The following is a 21,688-nucleotide window of genomic DNA, read 5'->3' as shown; positions in this document are numbered from 1 at the left end:
TGATAAAACAGACTTTAAACCATCAAAGATCAAAAGAGACGAAGAAGGCCATTACATAATGGTAAAGGGATCAATTCAACAGGAAGAGCTAACTATCCTAAATATATATGCACCCAATACAGGAGCACCCAGATTCATAAAGCAAGTCCTTAGAGACTTACAAAGAGACTTAGACTCCCATACAATAATAATGGGAGACTTCAACACTCCACTGTCCACATTAGACAGATCAACGAGACAGAAAGTTAACAAGGATATCCAGGAATTGAACTCATCTCTGCAGCAAGCAGACCTAATAGACATCTATAGAACTCTCCACCCCAAATCAACAGAATATACATTCTTCTGAGCACCACATCGTACTTACTCCAAAATTGACCACGTAATTGGAAGTAAAGCACTCCTCAGCAAATGTACAAGAACAGAAATTATAACAAACTGTCTCTCAGACCACAGTGCAATCAAACTAGAACTCAGGACTAAGAAACTCAATCAAAACCGCTCAACTACATGGAAACTGAACAGCCTGCTCCTGAATGACTACTGGGTACATAACGAAATGAAGGCAGAAATAAAGATGTTCTTTGAAACCAATGAGAACAATGATACAACATACCAGAATCTCTGGGACACATTTAAAGCAGTGTGTAGAGGGAAATTTATAGCACTAAATGCCCACAAGAGAAAGCTGGAAAGATCAAAAATTGACACTCTAACATCACAATTAAAAGAAATTAGAGAAGCAAGAGCAAATACATTCAAAAACTAGCAGAAGGCAAGAAATAACTAAGATCAGAGCAGAACTGAAGGAGATAGAGACACAAAAAACCCTCCAAAAAATCAATGAATCCAGGAGTTGGTTTTTTGACAAGATCAACAAAATTGATGGACCACTAGCAAGACTAATAATGAAGAAAAGAGCGAAGAATCAAATAGATGCAATAAAAAATGATAAAAGGGATATCACCACCGACCCCACAGAAATACAAACTACCATCAGAGAATACTATAAACACCTCTATGCAAATAAACTAGAAAATCTAGAAGAAATGGATAATTTCCTGGACACTTACACTCTCCCAACACTAAACCAGGAAGAAGTTGAATCCCTGAATAGACCAATAGCAGGCTCTGAAATTGAGGCAATAATTAATAGCCTACCAACCAAAAAAAGTCCAGGACCAGATGGATTCACAGCTGAATTCTACCAGAGGTACAAGGAGGAGCTGGTACCATTCCTTCTGAAACTATTCCAATCAGTAGAAAAAGAGGGAATCCTCCCTAACTCATTTTATGAGGCCAACATCATCCTGATACCAAAGCCTGGCAGAGACACAACAAAAAAAGAGAATTTTAGACCAATATCCCTGATGAACATCGATGCAAAAGTCCTCAATAAAATACTGGCAAACCGAATCCAGCAGCACATCAAAAAGCTTATCCACCATGATCAAGTGGGCTTCATCCCTGGGATGCAAGGCTGGTTCCACATATGCAAATCAATAAATGTAATCCAGCATATAAACAGAACCAAAGACAAAAACCACATGATTATCTCCATAGATATAGAAAAGGCCTTTGACAAAATTCAACAGCCCTTCATGCTAAAAGCTCTCAATAAATTTGGTATTGATGGAACGTATCTCAAAATAATAAGAGCTATTTATGACAAACCCACAGCCAATATCATACTGAATGGGCAAAAACTGGAAGCATTCCCTTTGAAAACTGGCACAAGACAGGGATGCCCTCTCTCACCACTGCTATTCAACATAGTGTTGGAAGTTCTGGCTAGGGCAATCAGGCAAGAGAAAGAAATCAAGGGTATTCAGTTAGGAAAAGAAGTAGTCAAATTGCCCCTCTTTGCAGATGACATGATTGAATATTTAGAAAACCCCATCGTCTCAGCCCAAAATCTCCTTAAGCTGATAAGCAACTTCAGCAAAGTCTCAGGATACAAAATTAATGTGCAAAAATCACAAGCATTCTTATACACCAGTAACAGACAAACAGAGAGCCAAATCATGAATGAACTTCCATTCACAATTGCTTCAAAGAGAATAAAATACCTAGGAATCCAACTTACAAGGGATGTAAAGGACCTCTTCAAGGAGAACTACAAACCACTGCTCAGTGAAATAAAAGAGGACACAAACAAATGGAAGAACATACCATGCTCATGGATAGGAAGAATCGATATCGTGAAAATGGCCATACTGCCCAAGGTAATTTATAGATTCAATGCCATCCCCATCAAGCTACCAACGAGTTTCTTCACAGAATTGGAAAAAACTGCTTTAAAGTTCATATGGAACCAAAAAAGAGCCCGCATCTCCAAGACAATCCTAAGTCAAAAGAACAAAGCTGGAGGCATCACGCTACCTGACTTCAAACTATACTACAAGGCTACAGTAACCAAAACAGCATGGTACTGGTACCAAAACAGAGATATAGACCAATGGAACAGAACAGAGTCCTCAGAAATAATACCACACATCTACAGCCATCTGATCTTTGACAAACCTGAGAGAAACAAGAAATGGGGAAAGGATTCCCTATTTAATAAATGGTGCTGGGAAAATTGGCTAGCCATAAGTAGAAAGCTGAAACTGGATCCTTTCTTTACTCCTTATACGAAAATTAATTCAAGATGGATTAGAGACTTAAATGTTAGACCTAATACCATAAAAATCCTAGAGGAAAACCTAGGTAGTACCATTCAGGACATAGGCATGGGCAAAGACTTCATGTCTAAAACACCAAAAGCAACGGCAGCAAAAGCCAAAATTGACAAACGGGATCTCATTAAACTAAAGAGCTTCTGCACAGCAAAAGAAACTACCATCAGAGTGAACAGGCAACCTACAGAATGGGAGAAAAGTTTTGCAATCTACTCATCTGACAATGTGCTAATATCCAGAACCTACAAAGAACTCAAACAAATTTACAAGAAAAAAACAAACAACCCCATCAAAAAGTGGGCAAAGGATATGAACAGACATTTCTCAAAAGAAGATATTCATACAGCCAACAGACACATGAAAAAATGCTCATCATCACTGGCCATCAGAGAAATGCAAATCAAAACCACAATGACATACCATCTCACACCAGTTAGAATGGCGATCTTTAAAAAGTCAGGAAACAACAGCTGCTGGAGAGGATGTGGAGAAACAGGAACACTTTTACACTGTTGGTGGGATTGTAAACTAGTTCAACCATTATGGAAAACAGTATGGCGATTCCTCAAGGATCTAGAACTAGATGTACCATATGACCCAGCCATCCCATTACTGGGTATATACCCAAAGGATTATAAATTACGCTGCTATAAAGACACATGCACACATATGTTTATTGCGGCACTATTCACAATAGCAAAGACTTGGAATCAACCCAAATGTCCATCAGTGACAGATTGGATTAAGAAAATGTGGCACATATACACCATGGAATACTATGCAGCCATAAAAAAGGATGAGTTTGTGTCCTTTGTAGGGACATGGATGCAGCTGGAAACCATCATTCTTAGCAAACTATCACAAGAACAGAAAACCAAACACCGCATGTTCTCACTCAGAGGTGGGAACTGAACAATGAGATCACTTGGACTCAGGAAGGGGAACATCACACACCGGCGCCTATCATGGGGAGGGGGGAGGGGAAGGGATTGCATTGGGAGTTATACCTGATGTAAATGACGAGTTGATGGGTGCTGACGAGTTGATGGGTGCAGCACACCAACATGGCACAAGTATACATATGTAACAAACCTGCACGTTATGCACATGTACCCTAGAACTTAAAGTATAATAAAAAAAAAAAAAAGAAAGAAAAACCAGACAGGGACCATTCCACAACTTTTTAAGAAACAATTTTGTATGTGTAGTATTATGCGATTACTTTCAACCGTCACTTCTTAACTCATTGATCTAAAAATCTATTAAAAATAAGTTTAAAACGTGACAAGAAAACATGAGCTCTTATAGTAACAATCACTAAAACAATTCAACATATTTTTCTTAAAAAAGTAAAATTTAAAAAGCCATGTGCTACTCAAAACTTTTGACAAATGATCTCGCATTCTCTAAAAAAATTACTGGAAGATAATTTATTTCTGAAGACTCTATCCACAGTGCAGGAAGGGAAAAGGGTTCTGTCAGGAACATACTTTATGAAATAGAATAGCCATAAAAAACAATGCCTCTGATTAAATTTAGTTGTACACTGACTTCCTGCAGCTGCTTAAAATGGTCTCACTCTGAAAATTTATTTTGAGTTCATGCATGATCTGAGAAACACAGCACCTTTGCATACACATTCCTCCCTCCTCCAATATTCCAAAATGATTCATAGCTGTACATGGATAACTTTGAGACCTCTGATTTATAGCATTTGATAACGAACAGACTAAAATATATTACTAAACTAATCTAATCAATAATTTAAGATAAATATGCCTTCACAGTTTGTTGTGTAAGGTTCTTTAATACCAAGACTTCTGCTGTAAATTCTCTTTACAATGCACTAATCATTTTTACCTTTCATCATTTTGATTCAAAGACCTAATCATGTTGACCTGCTTACAGAGCTTGGTAATTTGATTGCATAAATACTTTTTAATGGAAATTTGCTGACGCAAATGACTAATCATTGCTAAGGCTAGGCTTATAAAATTGAACCAAAGATCTTTGGTTCATATCTGTTTCCTTTCTGCATATGTTAAAGCATACAGAAATTACATGTTTTGACTATTCCATGAGAGGCTTGAAAAGTAGTAAAAAAAAAAAAAAAATCACAAGCAGTGAGAAAACTAGTCATAGAGAGACTGAAATCAACTGTCACATATATTGGAGGTTATCAAGACCACAACTTATGCTCAGATACTTGACACCAACTTATTTCACACTGATTTCATGTTTATTGTCTTATTCCTTTAAAAACAGTATTGAACAAGCTTTTATATACTTTTTACTAAGATATAGTAAATATAGACCTTACATATAAGTCTTTACTACTATTTTATATAATGTCTATCTAAGATTGAATTGAAAACATTGAGAATTTTGCTTGGTTACGACTAGAAGAACATATATTCCAAAGAAGTACATAAAAATTGACAACAAATTCCAACAAAAAGACAAGTTTTAGAAATTAGGTTCATCAACTGTGGAAAATAAAGAAAACTGTGGTGTATCCATATACTAGAACACTACTCAACAGTAAAAAGGAACAAACTACATAAAATAACATAATAAATACATAAAATACGTGGATGAATTAAAATACATAAAATAACATCAATGAATCTCAAAAGCATTTGATAAGTGAAAAATGACAGAAAAGACAACAAATTGTGTGTTTTCATTTGTATGACATTCTAGAAGTCTACAAGAGACACAGTGTGGGAGGAGGAGAATGACTGCAAAGCAAGAGGTAGGAACTTTTTGGGATGATGGACGTGTTTTAATCTTGACTGTGGTGGTGGGTACGCAAGTATAGAATGCTTCAAAAATAATTGAACTGTATGTTTAAAGTGGATGTATGAAATTATAGCTGAACAAAGCGGATTTAAAACAAAAGAAATCAGATGCCAAATACTACATTCCTATATGCCAACCACTATCTGAAAAATGCGTATAACCTGTCTGAAAAGTAAAACAATGACTACATTCAGAATAGTTAAGTATGACAAAAATATTTACAGCTATGGCCGAAAACTACATCAAGTACACACTGAACTATCCAATAATTTATCACTATAGCTTTTAAGAGCCATGCTCCATCCTCTTGATTTATCCAGATCTTCTGTAATTAGCCAGAGTAATGTTACCTCATCAAGATTTCTCCAAATACTCCAAAAGAAAGTCATCTCTTCCTGAAATGTCATAGATGAAGAAACTACAGCCCAAGAAGTTAAATTACTTGCTAAAAGTAATGAAGTGGCAGAATCCGATTTTGAACTGTAATCGAACTCTCTGACTATATAATGTCCACTCTGGAGGCTGCTCCTACCTGCAATGAAATAGAATGAAAGTGTTCAAAGTTACTCACAGACAGCCAGACTTAGACTGTCATTGATTCCTTCAAGAGTAATCAGATACTTGCTACCAGATGCCTGGGTTAATTGTATTGATAAAGGCTTTAGAAGCTAATTCTTAAGAGCTATCCTCCCACATTATTCAGTTATTTTAATTATATTTTGAACTTCGTTTAGCTGGGCCACAAATAGTCATAGAGTTAGAGTTACAACAGTCATCCTCTTCACACTTGATTAATCTAAAAAGTAGACTGATCTGATGAGTAAGTTGCATGATTATATAAAGCTCAAAGACTGAAATTGTAACTGTGAGAAAATTAATGAAGTGAGAGGAAAAAGAGATCAGGAACATATTTTGCTTTTCTGTTTGAATATGTCCTCATCATCCTGCCATTGTTAATGAGTGTTTAATTACGTGGTCATTTCCATGAATGCAAAGGATTTTTGTTAGGTGCTCATATTTAAACAGAAAGGAAACTCCTAAACATCTGAACTAACCTAGAACAATGTTTATATAAAGATACTCTCCTGTAGAATTTTCCATTCAGGATTCTATAATTCATTAATTACTCTGAGAAAACTAACCTAAAAACCACCTTCCCCACATTTCAGATATCCTACACACAATACTAAAGATATAGCAACTTCTTAGACTGTTATGCTGATGAGTCTGAGAATCTCTAAGTACCACAAAATCACAAATAAATAAAAAACCCTCACATTTAGCACTGATATTCATGGTACACATATTGCTCTCAAAATGCCAATGAATTCAAAGGCAAGGACCTTAGCTCCAGGATAAAAGATTCATTTAGACAGGAATTAGAATGCAATGTAACATAAGATACTCTGGAAATAAGTGAGATATATACTATACATGACTTCAGACAAAAATGCACAATCTTTTTAGACATGAGCCATTTCTGGCTTATAATACTAATAAGATATATAACTATTGAAAGTTTCATTAACAACAAGATACTTCCAATAGCTGGTATTATATCTTAGAAATCCTTGACTTAACAACAGCTTAGTCTTACATCTCTGCTGACACATCAAGGAAAAATCACTGATTCAAATAAATTCTCAAATGCTCATTAGTGTACCAGATATGAAGCATATAAAGATGATTAATTATGATTGCTGCCTTCCAGGAGTTTACCACCTAGTGAAGAAGATAAGATACATCTAAGCATAGCTAAATCACAAGATAAAATGAGAAAGTAAATAATTACGAAGTATTATGCAAAGTTAAAGGGTAATAGATCACTAGAAATTTACAACCTAGTAAAGAATGGAAGTCTTTACAGCTTTAAATCAAGGCAAAATGTGAATGTAACATTGTGATTTAAGAGTATTATTACAGTGTAGGAAATGCCAAGTCACTTCAGGCAGGAAGGGAAGAGGAGCTTCCTGGAGTACATGGTGTGTTATGTGAACACTGATGCATGGATAGGATTGCTACAAAACGCGCCAGCACACGCTGCTAAAACCATCTACGAATGAGGACAGCACAGGATCTACCATTAGGATGATTTGGAATGGCCACACAATTGTAATGGGTGGTGCTAATGTATATGAGATCAGCCATGAGAAAGGGCCAGAGCAAAGGCAGAGAGGAGAAAGGGAATGGCAAATTTAGGACAGTGGGCAGTTCTGCTTGACCAGAATATAAGGGAAGAAATTGGGCATGCCCAAAAAGATAACCCTGCATCTCAAGGTGGTTAATTGAGATTTTATCCAGGAGACAAGGGAGAATCTCCCCGCCTCTCCCCAACCACTACAAATGCACACACATATGCACACCTCCCATGCTCTGTGGTCCTAATCTTTCACAGCCCATTAGGATCCTCAGAATATTTTCTAATTCCTCCATTCTGGTCTAATTCTCCTTGCTCTATGCCTTCCTTTGTTACAGAATCTATCACATTGTACTAGAATTTTCTGTGTATGTCATATAATCCATCATACTGAATGGCACCAGGGAGCTTATGTTTACGAGTTTGCATCCACTTAACAAGTAACTACAGAAAAATTAATCATATGTCCTACTGTCCCACAGGTCAGAATCAATAGATATTAATAGATACACTGCAATTCACGATAAGAAAAAATATTTAGGGCTTTTTTATCAAAACAAAACCTGATAAACGAAGAGAGGCTGCTTTCATAGTTGAAACAGAGACAGACATTTGTGAAAGATGGAATGGCCTTGAGGACATTATACCACATAAAATAAGCCAGACAGAAAGACAAATGCTGCAAGATTATCTCATCTGAGGTATCTAAAATAGTCAAAATCATAGAATCAAACTGTAGAATGGGGTTGCCAGGGGTGGAGGAAAGTGAGAAATGAGGAGTTACTAATCAGTGGGCATAAAGTTTCAGTTAAGCAAGATGAGTAAGTTCTGGAGATCTAATGGATAACACTGTATCTGTAGTCAACAATATGTATTATACACAAAAACTTGCTAAGAGATAGATCTCATGTTAAGTTTTGTTACCAAAGTTTTAAAACAATTTTAATAAAGATTGTGTGCAAGCATTTCACACATCTAGTATAGAACTGGACCTAAGCTCATGGCTGTTTTTCTAATTAATTAAAGTGATAAATAAGAATTGTTTTACAAGGTATTTATAAATCAAGTCATGAACTAGCAATGGTCAATAAATACGTGAAAAGATGCCCAACATCCTTAGTTATCAGAGAAATGTAAATTAAAATCACAAATTCCATTCACAAACACTAAATGGCTAAAATCAACAAGATAAAAAAGAACAAATACTTGTGAGGATATGGAACAATACAGACATTATTCATGGAAACATAAAGTGGCCGGGCGCGGTGGCTCAAGCCTGTAATCCCAGCACTTTGGGAGGCCGAGACGGGCGGATCACGAGGTCAGGAGATCAAGACCATCCTGGCGAACACGGTGAAACCCCGCCTCTACTAAAAAATACAAAAAATTAGCCGGGCGAGGTGGCGGGCGCCTGTGGTCCCAGCTACTCGGGAGGCTGAGGCAGGAGAATGGCGTGAACCCGGGAGGCGGAGCTTGCAGTGAGCTGAGATCCGGCCACTGCACTCCAGCCTGGGCGACAGAGCGAACCCCGGTCAAAAAAAAAAAAAAAAAAGAAAAAAAAAAAAGGAAACATAAAGAGGTACAACCACTTTGGAAAAGGGAAATGTCAATTTCTAGAAAGTTAAATATATATTTATCCTGTCACCCAGAAACTTCATTCTTTGTACCCACTTCCCCAAATTAAAACATGTTCATGGAAACCCTTGTATAAGAAGTGGCATTTACACATAATAGCCAAAAACTGGAAACAACCAAATGTACATTTGGTGAATAAACAAATGTAATTGTGGTATATTCATACAATAAAATACCACTGAGCAATAAAAAACAACTACCAATACATGAATGAATTGCAAAAACATGTGAGCAAAAGAAAAAAGACACAAAAGAACACAAACTATATGATTTCTTTTGCTCGAAATTCAGTAATAGATTTTTTTAAAAGTCTATAGTAATGGAAATCAGAAAGCAGTTGACTAGAGGTAAAAAACTGTCTGGATATCAATCATGAGGGAATTTTCTGGGGCTAGAGAAATGTTCTCTATCTTGTTTTGGATGGTGGATAAGAGGCTATAAATAAATGTCTGGCAAAACCCATGTAATTAAACATCTATGATATGCATTTCACTATACATTAACTATGCCTAAAAATTATATAATTTATATATGTGATTCATATAATACACATGATTTATATGTGTGTGTGTGTGTATATATAACCTTTATATACATATAGAAAGGTAATTTTTTAAAAAGAACATAGGATCTAACTTAAAGAAGTTTCTATTGGCCAAAGACGAGACAATCTGAACACTGAAAACAGTGATATCTGCACATCTGTAATAAAATGAAACCTATCTAATATGTATAAGCCAAGAGTTTTGGGGCACTAATTCAGTATTCTGAAAGCAGGTAACAGAAGAACATTAATCACCTCTATTTCATAAACTATGTTTCCATTGAGTAATCTTGGACTTTCTGGGCTGCAGGATAAATGGGCACTATGTTTCCACTTGCTGATTACAGTCAAATTCAATACCCTTTTCTGAGTCTTCCTTTTACTACACACATCTCCCCATGAGTCCCAACCGCCTCACCTGCCACATTTCAACTTTCCCTTTCCCTCTGGGTCCATGAAAGAGTAAAGGAGTCAGCAGGCCCAGGCAGGGGCCTGGAGCACACCTGGGTCCTCTGCAGGCTCTCCTAGGGCCCTGGCTCCAGGAGGGACAGATGTGGACCTGAATGCCCAGGGGCATCCAGAAGCAGAGTGACACGGGGCCTGGGGCCTCACGCCCTGCCCCTCCTCAGCCTGAGCAGAGGGGAGAAGGTCCCACCACTGATTTTTCCCTGAGCTTTACTCCTCTGTAAACTTTGTTCCTCTGCTGCTGTCTATATGTCTTCCTTCCTTCTGTTCCAAATGTAGAAATATTTTGTCTTCAACTGAAGATGGATTCTTTAAAAATTCATGTTTTATCACATAATTATGAGGCATTACATTGTACATATGGATGTTAAGTAAATAAGTAAGAATAAGACAAGTAGTGGTCCACAAAGTACATACTGACTTTTTAAAACTCATGCATATTTTTTCCTTTTTTATTTTAATGCCTTTCTATTAGAAATACAATTAAGAGGAATTATGTTTAGTTACCTGAATCCAATTAGTTTGACTGGTTAGGGTTTGTATTTAGAGGTTGATTCAAGGACTTAATTCCCACATGAGACAGTTAGTTTCACTCATCTTCCTATTAGAGATTCTATCCTCACCCAGGCCAGCAATGTCCCTGGGCATCAGAGTAGGAATCATTGCAAACACACAATTACAACTAGAAAATCAATGAAAAGTACAATGTTTTATTGAACATCTTCATATATGAACAAACAGTTGTTAAATTATATAAATCTTCTTGGAAGATTTCTAGAAGATTACTTATCAATGTGTTGAGAAATATCACACGTGGTTATACTGAAATTTGGGCAAAAAATAATGGTATTCGCCCCCTAAATCTGGTAATCTGTTTTGCTTTCAAATATGAATAAAAGCATTTTGTTTGAAATCATCTGCTTTGTAGCAACATGGATGCTGCTGGAAGCCATTATCGTTAGTGAATTAATGCAGTAACAGAAATCCAAATACTGCATGTTCTCACTTATAAGTGGGAGCTAAACATTGAGTACTCATGGACATAATGATGGCAACAACAGACACTGGTAACTACGAGAATGGGGAGGCAGGGGGTTAGGGGTTGAAAAAGTAACTACTGGATATTATGCTCACTACCTGGTTAACAGAATCATTCACATCCCAAACCTCAGCATCACACGATATACACGTGTAACGAAACTTCACATGTAACGTGAATCTAAAATAAGAGTTGAAATCATTTTTAAAGTGCTCTGTTATCTTTCTTATTAGTGTCCACCCCAATTCAGTAAAAATAATCAATATGAGAATCTATATTTCTTCACAAGCATTATCGATAGATCTTATGACCAAAGATTACTTGGGAGGCACGGTGCTGAGATCCTTTCATTTGTGGTTATAATTATGTTCACAAGCTACACCTGCCAGTAGAGAATACCTGGCACCAGATTGTTTGCCAGCAAGCAGGCTACAGGTCCAATACATAAGCTTGGCCTCATGGGCATTACGCTCTTATCTGAAGCAACCGGCCTAGACACTTTTTATTACAACACATACTTGAGTACTTTTTCACACATTGTCCATGTCAGGTCTTGGAGGATACTGTCAGAGGAATTTGTAAAGTTACAAAATAAAGGAGCAAAAAACGTTAAGAATTTAAACTGTCTTTTAGGCTGTCACTCTTGCTATATTTTTTGATAATGCATCTAGTCCCCAGACATTAGCATTAGCATCTCCAGTCTCGAAGGAAACATGCCTTCCTCCTATAAGAAACTGGCTGCTTTCAAAAAGCAGCTCCAGTGTCAGAAATTTTGATCCCATAAAGAAAAATATATTATTTCAAAATACATACATTTAATTTGTACCTAGAGTATGTTACATCATAATGTTTTTATTTTTTGCAACAAGGAGGTAATTTCTTACACTATAAACATTTCAACATACTTAACAGCACATATGACAGAGATGAAACTATGTTTCATAGTTAGTCTACTTATATCTTCACTATAAATTCTTGTATTTGCCAAGGTGTTTGAACTACAAACATGTTCACAATGAGCTAGGTTTAAAATCTGCTTCCATCAAACATATTATCTTATTGAAAAATACCTCACCACACAAAGTAAGAAAAATCAGACAGCAAGGATAGTAAATCTTAAGGAAACTATTCATCTCCTAAAATATAAGTGTACGCATAACTGTGAAATAATTAAGTTAAATTATACTGGGCTTTACTCAACACTAATATAAAATCTCATATTTTCCATGAGGGAATATACACCTACTTTATATAAAATCAGTTTTTATTCATTTACACTGTTTGAATAACATCTCAAATTGCCATTTGAAGGTATATTTTAGCTGACTTTCACAGTTCTCACAAGTATCAAGATTTGATAATGCTACTTAATGTGGCTTTGAAGTAGCAGAATAAAGGTTTTGAAAATAAGAATAGATGCACCTCATTCTACTAAAAGATACCATTCAAAGCAAGAAATAATACAACATGGTTATGCAGCTCAGGTTACTCTTCCCTCACTGGGGAGATTTTCCATAAAAGAGTCTGAAGGAAAAGTAACAATGTCCACTTACAAGAAGAAAATAAAACAACAGAGAGCAGAAATTAGTGGTACGATGCACACTGGCTAAAAGAAAGCATACCTTTCTCTCTCTCCTTCGGTGATATCATATAAGCGGTTGGCACCTCCATCAGCACAGGCTCTTAAAAGAGCTTCAAATAGAAAGAACAAAATCATTTCAATACAGGAGGCACAGAGCAATATCTTTCAAATGATGATCACTAAAAAGCAGGCACTCAGACGCACACAGTCACGCTAACCTCCGTGAATCATCTCACATTCATCTGTTGACGCTGCTGGTACTAAAAACGATTCTATATTGCATGTGACAAATGACAAGTTTATTTCCTTTCTGCATCTTTTATTTATTTATTTCTTTTTCTCTGAGACGGAGTCTGGCTCTGTTGCCCAGGCTGGAGTGCAGTGGTGTGATCTCAGTTCACTGCAACCTCCACTTCCCGGGTTCCAGTGATTCTCCAGCCTCGGCCTCCCGAGTAGCTGGGATTACAGGCATGCGCCACCATGTCTAGCATATTTTTGTATTCTGAGTAGAGACAGGGTTTCACCATATTGGCCAGGCTGGTCTCAAACTCCTGACCTCAGGTGATCCACCCACCTTGGCCTCCCAAAGTGCTGGGATTACAGGCGTAAGCCACCATGCCCAGCCTTTCCATCTGTTTTGATTACATAAAGGAGAAGACTGTAGACGGTGCTAGCATGTCTTCAATGTTTCTTCCATGACAGGCAACAGAAAATGGTTTGTTGTTTTTGTTGTTTGAGACAGGGTCTTGCGCTGTCACCCAGGCTGGAGTGCAATGGCTCGATCACAGCTCACTGCAGCCTCAACCTCCTGGGCTCAGCTGATCCTCCCACGTCAGTCTCCCAGGTAGCTGGGGCTACAGACACACACCACCGGATCCTGCTAATTTTTATATTTTTTTGTAGAGACAGGGTTTGCTCAGGCTGGTTTCAAACTCCTGGGCTCAAGCGATCCACCCACCTTGAACTCCCAAAGTGCTGGGATTACAGGCGTGAGCCACTGCACCCAGCAGAATATGGTTTTCATTGTGTTCTCTCCTTTTAATAATTTTTACATATATTTTTGATTTATATCATGTAGTATGGGTTTCAATTTTTATTTTGATTAAAACATTTCCTCTTAAAAATAAATGACAAGCATGTTTATTTTAAAATATAAGTAAATAATAATCTAGATAATAGGAGCATAAGGTAAAAATTGTGAAGGTGGTACAAAATTAACTGAAACTTGGAAATGCTAAGGTAATCAAATAAATCCTGCTGTCTCTCCACCTTGGGCCTTGGCCTCCTCCTTTCCCATGATTTCTCCCTGCTACTGCTCTCAGATTTGACACTGCTAATCAACTACTCCCTGAAGTTTTTGCAGTCCATGGAAGGCGATTTTTTGTTGCTGGTGCTACCTTTCTGATTTCTATTTTTCATAGAAATATTTAGTATCTTAGCATCAGCTCAGAATGAACATTGTTAGGCATCAAAATAGCAGGTTCTTTGCAAGAGTCCTAAGATAATGTGACAGGGTCTCCACTTTAAACATCTTCTAACCAGTACAAATAAGCCAGAAGTCGATTAATTAACGTCCACTCTCAGAACTGACCAACATAGTGAGAAACTACTTTTCTTTGAAATTAAAATTAATGGCACAGGTAAGTGGAATTGAGGGAAAGAAAACAAGCAGCCACTTTCCCTTATGTATTCCTCAGGTATTTGAAATATAAAATAGTTCAGATGAGTACAGCCTCTAGAAAAAGATCAGTGATATGTGATTTGTTTTAGAAACTGTAACATAATAGATGCTAGAAAATGACCACTTAAATAAATAAAAATCCACAATTTCCACTGTGGGAATTTCCTCTGAATTTAATCCACCCACGAGCGCAAGACGTCTTATGAAAATATTTGAAATAGGATGGAATTGGTCCCAAATCTCAGCAGGGGACCTAACCACCTCCTGACATTTCACACCTGTATACCCCACCCAGCTTTAAGGCACATTTAATGAGCGTCTCTTGGTGGTAAAGACACTCCTCTTCTGTTTGGCTGCAAATGTAATGATTTCAGCTTCACTCTGGAATAACAGATTAGCTGAGTATAATACTGTAAATTGGTAGTAAATTTGATGGTATTAGTACATTGGCTTCTGATTGCCATCGGTACACTGATACTTTCAGAAAACCGCTGTCAGTCCAATATTTTTGTGTATCTAACCTGTTTTCTCTTTCTGGCAAGTTTTAAGACTTTCTCTTTATCTTTGGTTTTTCAAATTTCACCATGATGTAGCTTATTTGAAATTAACTGTGCTTCCGAGGTTGGGCATGGAGGCCTCAGGAATGTAATCCCAGCACTTTGAGAGACTAAGGCGGGAGGAATGCTTGAGCTGAGATATTCAAGACCAGCCTGGGCAACATGGCAAAACCCTGTCTCTACAATAAATTTTTAAAAATTAGCTGAGCATGGTGGCACTCACCTGTCATCAGAGCTACTTAGGAGGCTGAAGTGGAGGATCGCTTGTGCCTGGGGAGGTCAAGGCTGCAATAAGCCAAGCTGGCACCACTGCACTCCAGCCTGGGCGACAGAGTCAGACCCTGTCTGAAAAACAACAAAATGTGCTTCCTAAATCTGAGGACCCATGACTTTCTTCAGTTCTGCATAATTCTTAGCCACTTTTAATTCCATTATTTCATGTCTTCCATTCTCTCTATGCATCAATTTTCTGACACTCCATTTAAACATATTTTTAGACAGTCTCATTCTGCCCTTCACATTTCTTAAACTGTGTCACTTCTATCACCTTTTCTTTCTGTATATGCATGTAATTTCTTCAAACCTCTCTTTCAATTATGTCTAGTCACCTGTTTAAAACATAAAAGTTTATAGTCTTACTGATTCTTTTTAAAGAAGTTCTATTTGGTTCTTTTTTCAATTCAAGGTCTTTTCTGATAATCTGTTGCTAATGTTTTCTATACCTTCTTTTATCCTTTTCTTTTTTTTTTTTTTTTAAATATCCTTTCCCTATGAATGGGATATTTAAAGAATATTTACATGACTATATTGTCAGAAATAAAAGTTCCAATGTGTTTTCCACTTATCCATGATATGTAAGGCTATTTTATATGTTCTGTGTTACATGAGAAATAAAGCAGAGGACAAATGGAAAAAAACATTCCTTTTCCCTGTAGCTTACTCACCTGTAAATAAGCATATGACTTATGGAATAAGGTTATTAAGTAATTATTTAATAATTATATATAGTGCCCATTATGATACAAGAACACATAAGCATTCAATAAACATGAGTCCTCTTTCTCCATTTTTGTCAGAATGAAAAAAATCTGAAAAGACTGTGTTCCTGGAAAAGAAAAGTCATATCTACTTAGAAAGTAAAAAACAAAAAATAAGAGTTTTCGGAAAGACATCTAAAAGGGACGTTACAAATTACCAGTACACATTTTCTTGTAAGGAGTGGCACCCAAATTCAAATTATGTCACAAATATAACTTGCAGAGGATCACAGAAGACATTGCACATTTCCTAAGTATCAAAACTATCAAAAGCTAAAATATAGAGATCATCTCACGTACAAAATATAGCACAAAACAAGTGATTAGGGAGAAAGAAACAACTCATTAATAGAAACAGATGGTAAACTGTCAGTAATTATCTTTGGAGTATATAAAACAATTCTCTGTAAACAAAACTAACAAGTGTATGGAACATTTTTATGTAATAACTGATTCACTAAAGTAATACTGAAAATCTCAGAAATAGTAGTTTTTAATGGTGAAGGATTATCAAACAGAATGACTTGCCAATTTTTCACATTATATCATTTTGCAAAGATCAGTTGAATTCAACATGTATTCCTATTATGTGCTAGGCTTTGCATAAAATAAAAAGATGAACAACAAACAGATCTAGTTCTCTAGGCTCATATTATAGTGAAAAACATGAAAACAGAAGCAAATACATGCAATGCACTGTAGACTGCGGTGAGGGCTATAAGAAAGTCTCCAAAATGCAATAGGAAGACAAGGAAAGAAGAAATGAATTTCAGTGGATAAATGTATAAATCTGCTAATAATAAATCCAGTTCAGCTAAGATCAGTTACTTTTACAATAGAAAAAATGCTAATGCTATTATTTCTAACATCCATCTTTAAACTGATATTTCTTGAGCAGATTATAAAAAAGACAAACACCTATATCACAGGAAGTAAATCTGTCCACATCTATTCCTGCTTTAAATGGCAAAGGGAGCTAAAATAAGCATGATGATATGTATAGACTATCTTCTCAGGGCATGTAGGTTGAGAGTAGGGAGGAAAAACAAGTTCCAGTCTGTCCCTAAAACCTTTTTGTTTTCAGTAAAGCATGACCAAAAAAATGTATTCTAACTCTCCTACATTTTATTAACCAAAAGGTTTTCACCAGTTTCAAATATTTTCTATAAACATAAATAAAACTGCATTTGAAAAATAAAATGTTTCCAACATATTGTAAACAACATTGGCATAAGTTCATGCACAGTGACGTCTGAAAAATGCGTAAACCAATATCACTGTTAGAGAAAGTGACCAACTAAAGGAACCAGAAGTAGGGGACATTCTTTAATTTTTGATAAATTGTAACGAATCTGCCTAAAAAAATTGTTCACTTCATCATCATTTAAGTTGTCCCAGGCTTTAATGAACAGAAGTTACTGCATGAGTTATCTTTTAATGTAAAAATTCCATTGGCTTATACAGCAAAATTTCTGCAGATTTGTCACATACTATAACTTCAATGGCTGAGCAATTACTTACCATGCAACAGGCTGATAAACAGATGAAGACTAAAATATATTAAAAACCTCTACAGCAACTTTATATTTTAGTAGAACCCGTAAGTAGGTGAAAGAAATCTTTAACTTTTTTTTTAATTGGCATAAGTTAACATTACTGACAAATAATGAAGAGCTTCAGGCACAAGCAGAGGTTAGTTCCCTACTTCAAATAGCTCCCTATTTCTTTGGAATAAAGTTGAGTTGAAATAACTTCACTTTCTGCAAAGTAGATTATCAATTAGTTCCAATTATTAAGGTGGGAGAATAAAACAAAGTAGATTCTGCAGTTTCGGTTAAAGAACACAAGAGACAGAGGATTTCAGTGCTAGTCTAGATCAGCCACTTAGTCCTATGATGTTGAGTTAATCCTAGGCATTCTGATTTTAATGCAAAATCAAGATCATTTGGTATATCCTACCAAAATCACACACACACAAATTCAAGGACTAGAGAGAGACAACATAAATAAAACTAGAAGGAAGGTGCATGAGGAAACATCATCTCACATGTTGTTGATGAGGCTACAACGTTGAGGGACAGTTTGGCAGATTTATAAAAACTTTAAAGGTGTGTACCTTTTTACCGAGAAATTCTACGTAGCCTGCATAAATACTTGCCAAGAATTACAAGGAAATATGTATAAGGATATTTGCTGTGACAGTCTGTGTAATCATGAAAAACTAATAGCAAACTTATATGGCCCACAGGTGAATGTTGGTAAAATATATCATGGTCCTATTTTTTTTTTTACCATCAAAAACGTTAGATCTTATATGTATTAGTATATTATCTGTTAGGAGATACAGTGTTATTTTTAAACTTTGAATAATCTTGGTCAAATCTTCCTTGCAATAGCAATTCATGGAAGGTATAGGAACATACTAAATCCAAGAAAACTAAGCATCAGGTAAAGGTCTTTATGTCAAGATTGTAGATCAAGTAATCAGCAATCAGCATTGATAAGATGCACCCGCACTGGAAAATGGGCCCTACTCTGGCACCCTGAAGGAAACCAAGGGATAAAAACTAAAGAGACCCCAAAATCAACGGCTTCCCTGGCAAAGCATATCCCAAATGTGGAGTGACTGGTACATTTGAAAGCAATTACTGTGAAATGACAGACCTCACTAATTTTGTTATCAAGCTTTATTACCTGCCTCATGGCCTTAAACTTGGCATTGAGTAAAGCCTATCATGCCTTATTAGTTTGTTAATCCAAACACAAGAACACTTCTATATTCCATACGCCAAACTCATTAAAAAGGATTATTTATGAGGAATGGGGATGGCATAACGAAAAAGACTTTTTAAAAAATTACTTACAATAATCACTTTGCTGTTAAAACTATTTCTCAGTAATATGAATTATATTGTAATTACAATTTTAAAACCAACAGTAATAATTAAAAGGAAAAATAAGAGTTACAGACTTAAGATATAGCAGGAATGATTCCAGATCCAATCTCAGGAGAAGGAATTAGATATGTTGCCAGATCGGTCAGGATTGAGTCACAGGTGTCTACAGTTAAATGAGAGGACAGAAAAGGTCCAGAATCTTATTTAGAAGATGTTTCACTGTGTCCCAGGAGAGCTAAATAATTCCAATTACTTAAATCCTGTTTATTCCTAACCAAGTTATTGCCCCTAGTACTTCAAAGATTCAATTAAGTCTTATGTTCCTGAAATCAATCTAATCTGTCAATATTCATAGTTTGAGCTAGGGATTCAGTCCCAAATCTGAGAAACAAAAGTAAACCACTTAATCTCCAACTTCTGCTAAGCCACCTCTAGCACCCATAAGAGTTAGCCTAGCTGCGGAAAAGAAAATAGATCCCGTCTGAATGCACCTCAGAAACAGTCCACTAGCAACTGCACATCAGTAAGTGATAATTATTTGCTAAATATGTGAGTACGTACACAACTACACAGGTATCAGTTGGAAGTTTATTATCAGGCACTAAGGAGGATAAGTGAGTTTTTGTTTTTGTTTTAATTTGTATTGCATTAAGAACACAAGATCAGATTTAATCTCTTAAATAAGTATATAAAAAACGGTACTGTTAACTATACATACAATATTGTACAAAACATCTCTAGAATTGGCTCATCTGGCATTAACTAAAACTTTACACTCATTGAAAAGCAACTCCCCATTTGCCCTTCCCCCAAGCTCCTGGTAACCAGCATTCTACCCTCTGATTGCATATGTTTGACTATTTTTGATACTTCATATTAAGTAGAATCACACTGTATTTGTCTTTCTGTGACTGGCTCACTTCACTTAGCATAATGTTATCTGGGTTCATCTATATTGTCATATATTCATTCTTTTTTAAGGCTGAAAAACATTTCATTATATGTATAGTCTACATTTCTTTATTGATTTATCAGTTGACAGACATTTAGGTTGTTTCCACATCTTAACTATTGTGAGTAGTGCCACAATGAACATGGGAGTGCTAATACCTGTTTGGGATCCTGATTTCCATTCTTTTGGATTAAACACCCAGAAGTGGGATTTCAGGACTTTATGGTAATTTTATTTTTAATTTTTTGAGGAATCTCCATACAGTTTTCAACAGTGTAAACCAACTGAGTGCACGTGTTTTTCACTCCTACCAACAGTGTCCAAGTGTTCCAATTTCTCCATATCCTCAACAATACATGCTCTTTTGTTTTTTGATAACAGCCATCCAACAGGTGTGAGTCGATACTTCATCATTGTGGTTTTGATTTGTATTTCCCTGATGATTAGTGAACTGAACATCTTTTCATGTACCTGTTGGCCATCTGTGTGTCTTCTTTAGAGAAATGTCTATTCAAGTCCTTTAACCATTTCGGACAGAGTAGATTTTAGATGTACTTACAAAAAAAAAAAAAAATTATATGAGATGATGAGCATGTTAAATTGCTTACCTCGAGTAATCATTATGTATATCAAAACATCATGATGCACCTTTCAAAAGAAGACATACATGATGCCAACAATATCTAAAAAGGCTCAACAATCACTAATTATTAGAGAAATGCAAACTGAAACCACAATGAGATACCATCTCACATCAATCAGAATGGCTATTGTTAAAAAGTCAAAAAATAGGGAGGGCAGAGCAAGACGGCCGAATTGGAACAGCTCCAGTCTCCAGCTCCCAGCACGAGCAAAAGACACAGAAGACAGGTGATTACTGCATATTCAACTGAGGTACCAGGTTCATCTCACTAGGAAATGCTGGACAATCGGTGCTGGTCAGCTACTGCAGCCCGACCAGCAAGAGCTGAAGCAGGGCGAGGCATCGCCTCACCTGGGACGCGCAAGGGGGAAGGCAATCCCTTTTCCTAGCCAGCGGAACTGAGACACACAACACCTGGAAAATCGGGTAACTCCCGCCCCAATACTGCACTTTACCAACGGTCTTAGCAAATGGCACACCAAGAGATTATATCCCACACCTGGCAGGGAGGGTCCCATGACCGTGGAGCCTCCCTCATTGCTACCACAGCAGTCTGCTATCTAAGGGCAAGGCAGCAGCGAGGCTGGGGGAGGGGGGCCCCGCCATCGCTGAGGCTTATGTAGGTAAGCAAACCCCTGGGAAGCTCGAACTGAGTGGAGCCCACAGCAGCTCAAGGAGGCCTGCCTGTCTCTGTAGACTCCACCTCTGGGGACAGGGCACAGCTAAACAAAAAAAAAAAAAAAAAGGAGCAGCAGAAACCTCTGCAGATGCAAACGACCCTTTGAAGACAGCAGTGGATCTCCCAACACAGAGGCTGAGATCTGAGAACGGACAGACTGCCTGTTCAAGTGGGTCCCTGACCCCTGAGTAGCCTAACTGGGAGACATCCCCCACTAGGGGCAGACTGACACCCCACAACTCACACAGTGGGGTACACCCCTGAGACGAAGCTTCCAAAGCGAGAATCAGACAGGTACACTCGCTGTTCAGCAATATTCTATCTTCTGCAGCCTCTGCTGCTGATACCCAGACAAAC

At 36.9% G+C, this 21,688-nt stretch overlaps 1 protein-coding gene across 2 annotated transcripts in view; it reads right to left on the bottom strand.

Annotated features, from left to right (window-relative positions):
- TPK1 (thiamin pyrophosphokinase 1) overlaps positions 1–21,688 on the bottom strand; it is a 401,164-nt gene that overhangs the window by 226,082 nt on the left and 153,394 nt on the right. For both annotated transcript variants that reach the window (XM_003896790.5, XM_031665051.1), the window contains one exon: positions 12,926–12,995. In XM_003896790.5, the coding sequence (XP_003896839.3) occupies positions 12,926–12,995 (70 nt within the window). The remainder of the gene's footprint in view (positions 1–12,925; positions 12,996–21,688) is intronic.

The sequence above is a fragment of the Papio anubis genome, chromosome 4 (genome assembly GCF_008728515.1).
Source record: "Papio anubis isolate 15944 chromosome 4, Panubis1.0, whole genome shotgun sequence".
NCBI lineage: Eukaryota > Metazoa > Chordata > Mammalia > Primates > Cercopithecidae > Papio > Papio anubis.
Note: the sequence above shows the minus strand (reverse complement) of the source record. Positions and strands in the feature narration are given on the sequence as shown.